The sequence below is a fragment of the Eptatretus burgeri genome, chromosome 1 (genome assembly GCF_056783735.1).
Source record: "Eptatretus burgeri isolate ZD-2024b chromosome 1, Ebu_testis_v1, whole genome shotgun sequence".
NCBI classification, from domain to species: Eukaryota; Metazoa; Chordata; class Myxini; order Myxiniformes; family Myxinidae; genus Eptatretus; species Eptatretus burgeri.
This window is the reverse complement of record NC_140961.1, coordinates 22,873,143-22,878,142: the sequence shown is the minus strand read 5'-3', so window position 1 is coordinate 22,878,142 and position 5,000 is coordinate 22,873,143. Positions and strand designations below refer to the sequence as shown.

At 46.1% G+C, this 5,000-nt stretch overlaps 2 protein-coding genes across 2 annotated transcripts in view; one reads left to right on the top strand and one right to left on the bottom strand.

Moving 5' to 3' along the window:
- Window positions 1–3,859, bottom strand: part of LOC147034015 (uncharacterized) — a 5,544-nt gene extending 1,685 nt beyond the window's left edge. The window contains exon 1 of the mRNA XM_085875085.1: window positions 1–3,859. This exon is cut by the window's left edge and continues 1,685 nt beyond it. Coding sequence (XP_085731211.1) covers window positions 1–1,488 — 1,488 coding nt within the window. The 5' untranslated portion in view covers window positions 1,489–3,859.
- LOC147034014 (zinc finger MYM-type protein 1-like) overlaps window positions 1,761–5,000 on the top strand; it is a 13,513-nt gene continuing 10,273 nt past the window's right edge. The window contains exon 1 of the mRNA XM_085848742.1: window positions 1,761–1,805. Coding sequence (XP_085704868.1) covers window positions 1,761–1,805 — 45 coding nt within the window. The remainder of the gene's footprint in view (window positions 1,806–5,000) is intronic.

The window sequence follows — 5,000 nt, the reverse complement described above, 5'->3', positions numbered from 1 at the left end:
GCCAATCAGCAAGGATACCCCCGGTACCGGGTAGTAGGGTACCACCGCACAGGTCATCGGACCTGTAAAAATGTCACTCCGGACCTCTATGAGAGCAAGGGGATACCATCCAGGAACCTGGTTAATGCCCCGAAGGACGATATACTCGCGGGTATAATGCATCTGAGAAGCCGGAACTACCCCCGTCCGGAGAACACACACCGTCGCCCCAGTATCCCAAAGGTATTGGGCCTTAAACTTCACCACCGAATCAGGGCCACCCACTAAGGCTATCCCTGAATAATCCTGATGCAGAGGATGAATGATATTAGCCTCGGTGGCAGTGACCTCTGTCACCGATGCCACCGTCATGCACGAGGGCCCAGTTGATGACCTCCACTGACCTCCCTCCGATGTAACCACTGGGTTTCCTCGATAGGCCGGACTAGCTGGGTTAGAGAAACAGCGGTCTCCACCGTGCCCCACGCGTTTGCAGAAATCACACCAGGGCCATGCCCTGGCCTGCAGCTCGTGACCGCCACCAGTGGAGGGCATCGAGGAACCCTTCCCCTCGCTCCAGCCGCCAGCCAGACGGGGGGCGGTCTTGACCACAGAATCCTCCATCTTACGACGCGACTGCGTGGCTTGCAACATTTTGCACACCAAAACATGTTTATCAATAAGCTTGACGCAGTCTGACAAGGAAACAGTGTCTCTATCGCCAAGAAACAACGCTAAATCCGGCGGAAGCTGTTGATCGATACGGTAACGCACCAGGAGTTCCGCAACCGCTGGAGGTAACTCAACGCTGCTCCCCTCAAACCATCTCTGCAGCTGTTCCAACAAGACCCGCGAATGTTCCTCATAGGTTTGACTGGACTGACAAGTCCAACTGAAATAATTACGCCTATAAATACACGGAGACACCGCATAGGCGTTCAAAATCTCGGCCTTCAACTTCTGGTATTCGTTTACGTCCTCGGTTGCCATCCTCGCATATAACTCCTTCGCCTTTTCAGATAGATGGCAAACAAGATGGCCGACCCATAAGCTCTCATCAATGCCACCGGAAGTCAACAACTTCTCCGCCATCTCCAGATACATTTCTGGCCTCGTGTCTCCCGTCCAGTCCGGCAAACAAACATGAACAATTTCCGGGACTGGTGCAGCAGACACATCTGCCCGCTGTCGTTCAGTCAACATTCGCCACTCATGCTCTCTGACGCGTTCAGCCTCTGCCGCATCATGCTCCCTGAGTCGCTCAGCCTCTGCCCTGAGTCGCTCAGCCTCTGCCCTGTCATTCATGTTGAGTTGTTGAACCGGGGTCAGCCCGGACAAGAAGGTTGAACGCATGCATTTAGTCATGATGGGATCGCTCCCTAACATATCGGGTTCAGTGACCGGATCAAGGCTGACTGCGTTGCTCACATCGACACCCACGTGACTGTCAACATGATCAGGTTGATCTCTCACTTCTCCAGCCGACATGGTTTGGCTACGAGTTAACATACGACAAGGGCACAAAACACTAAGTCTAAAAGGAGGCTGGGTCGATATATTTCAGCAATATCTTTCACCACATGGGACGGGGCAATTCACACAGGGGAGACAAACAATATTAGGGCGATACACGTAATTCGCACACAACGATCTGTTGGGGAAATACGACACAAAATACCCAATATCACCACCGCACATCAAATTGCCAATGAGAAAATGCAACGTACAAATAACACGGTTTTTTTTTGTTGCTGTTGGCTGGTGACTGGCGTAAACACAAGATGGCGTCCTATGGTGAGAAAATCCCTCCAAGATGGCGTCTACTGGTGAGAAGGTTCCTCCAAAATGGCGTCCGCTGGTGAGAAAATCCCTCCAAGATGGTGTCTGCTGGTGAGAATGTTCCTCCAAGATGGCGTCCGCTGGTGAGAAGGTTCCTCCAAGATGGCGTCCGCAGGTGAGGGAACGATGATCAGATGAAGGAAGATGGCAACCCACTGTGGAATTTCTGTCTCAGTTTGAATGTCTCTTACTTGAACGATCCCGGACGAGGTCCCATTTGTCGCGATCCCGGCTGTTAATATCTTCCAGCACGGAATACTGACGTTCATGTCCGAGCTTCAAGCAGTCCACGTGTGGACAAAGAGAACAACAAAACACACCACTGCGTTTCGAATCGGCCTCGAGGGGTAGGCACGATATTTTATTGGCTCGATCTCAAAAATGTCTGGTCACAGAATTGAATACACAGCACAAAAACCCTGCCAGAACTCTTGGCAACAATAGAGTTCCAAAAAACAGGTTGTAAAACACACAGTTCCGCTCGACGATAGCAGGGAATAACGATCACACTCGTCCCGATTTAACTCAATCCTTTAGATGGAGCTGTCAACGATCAGCGTGACGGTGCTGTCGAGAGTCTTAAATATCACTTGAAAATCACTTTTCAAACATGCGATTTGGAGCGCTAGATATATTTTTCCACTCGCGATCTTAGAGCCACGTCTGTTGCCAACAATGCCGCTCCAGCTCTCACGCGATCCGTCCACCACGTGCCGACTCGCCCAACAATCCCTGGGAGCCTGAAAAGGTCACGAGACGTCGTGGGCGGGACACTAATTTTAGTGAGAACATGGTTTTTCTCACAATATACATATACATATATGTATACAGTAGACTAGGCGTAAGTCGTCACCATCAGGACCGAGAAAAAGTGACGACTTAGAAATGTGACGACTTGCGCGTATGCGAACATTCATGATGACTGTGGGGTGAAGGATGAAGTCGCGCGTGGCCTGGACACATATGTGTGAGAGCCGGCTATTGTACCAAAAGGAAAACACAATCCTCGGGGCATAGGTGGGGTTGAGTTGGTGAGTTGGAAAGTGATCAAGCAAAGATGGAATTCATGAATCAGTTTATCAAAAGTAAAGATAATGAACAACTCTGTAAGACAACTCGTATACCATCGGTGATGGTATGGTGACAAATTACATGACACACAGTCATCGTGGTGATGATTACCACTCAATGCCTATGTGTAAGTGAGTGCGGTAATGTACAAAACAAGCCAATATAAAACCATGATCGGACTTCAACACTAAGCTCGATCGATCCTTTACTTCTTCGCGAAGTAATCCGTTATGTTTGAATGCCTCAAACTCTTGGGCATCTGGTGCATGAGAAAGGATTCAAACCGGTCATTGTATTCCATGATGTTGGCTGGGCAATCCTCCACCGAAAGACAGTATCGGCCGAATATTTGGCCGAATCGGCCGAAACCGAATATTTGGGTGAGCCGATATTTGCCGAAACCAGATGATGAGCACGTCATCGACTTCTTCAAAGGACACACATTTCATGCATTTCACACTTCCCACCAGCCTCACGATCTTCTCCACTTGTCCAAATATCTTGCCCTTATTCTTCAAGATATCGTTCAATGTCTGCCATTTGATGTCCAACTTCTCAGCTATGTCTGTTTTCTTCATCAATGGATTTGCCTCGCAAAACTGGATAATGTCGTATATTTCTTGGTAGGTTTTAGTTGTAAGCTTACGCTTAGTCGCCATTGTCCTGCCTGCAGCGCGATCAACGTGTGTACGCAGTTATAAATAGCCTATCACTGGCGGTGTACACCAAAGAGCGAGCATCACGATTCCATGAAATCGGGCTTCTCATGAGGCAGCAGTTCCGTGTGTCGAGTTAGGAGTGGTAATTTACTTGAGTTTCCATTACGTGGGAATGGACAACATCTGACGACTTAGACGAAGTGACGACTTAGAGATGACGACTTACAGAGGGATGAATTGAAATCCCTTTATTGAAAGGGATTTAACATGAGATAAATTCGGGACTTTTTGACGCTGCCGACTTAGGCGAAGTGACGAGTTACACGCTGCCGACTTACACCTAGTCTACTGTATATATATATATATATATATATATATATATATATATATATATATATATATATATATATATATATATATATATGTATACACACACACACATATATGTATTTATATACACACATATATGTGTATATATATATATATATATATATACATAGATATATATATATATATATATATATATATATATATATATATATATACATAGATATATATATATATATATATATATATATATATATATATATATATATATATACATATACATATATATACATATACATGTTCATACATATACATATATATAAGCCTGGTGTTGGCTTAGTGGTTAGGGTGGCAGCTTGGGATCCCAGGGTCCTGAGTTCAAGCCCCGTTGGCTGCTGAATTAACACCAGGGGGTTGACTCAGCCTGTCATCCTTCCGAGGTCGGCGAAATGAGTACCAGTGTACTGGTCCCGGTGTATGCCCCGGTTAGAATAGGTGTACCATATCCCTGTGTGTCGTAAGAGGCGACCAGGGTTGGCGTCAGGAAGGGCATCCGGCCATAAAACATTGCCTCAAGAAAAAGCCAAACCCCTGCACAGCAGGGAAAAATGGCTGTAAAAACGGTCATTATACATATACATATATATATAGATATATATATATATATATATATATATATATATATATATATACATATATATATATATATATATATATACATATATATATAGATATATAAATATATATAGGTTGTTGTAGATTTCCGCACGCCGGCGTGCGGACAGCCGCTTTTAGCCGAATCGTGGCCGTACGCCCACCAGACGAGCAATCCAGTCACAGCCTTCTGGATCAAACGCCGGAATCCAGCTACGGTGTGTTTTTAATGCACACCACAGCTTTGTTAGTACTCTAACCGCACGCTACAGGGTCCGATCGCCGAATTGTCGATTTACCTCATTATTCGTGCGGGAAGGCTACCGAGAGACTGTACCTCAACGGGGCCCGCTTGGAAACGAGCCGCTTAAGCAGCTCGCTTCGTTTTGGGATAACCGAGCGGGGTATTATCGCGAAAGCCCCGTTGGATCCGATTCTATTATCGGCTATTAAAAAGCCAGCTATTATTTT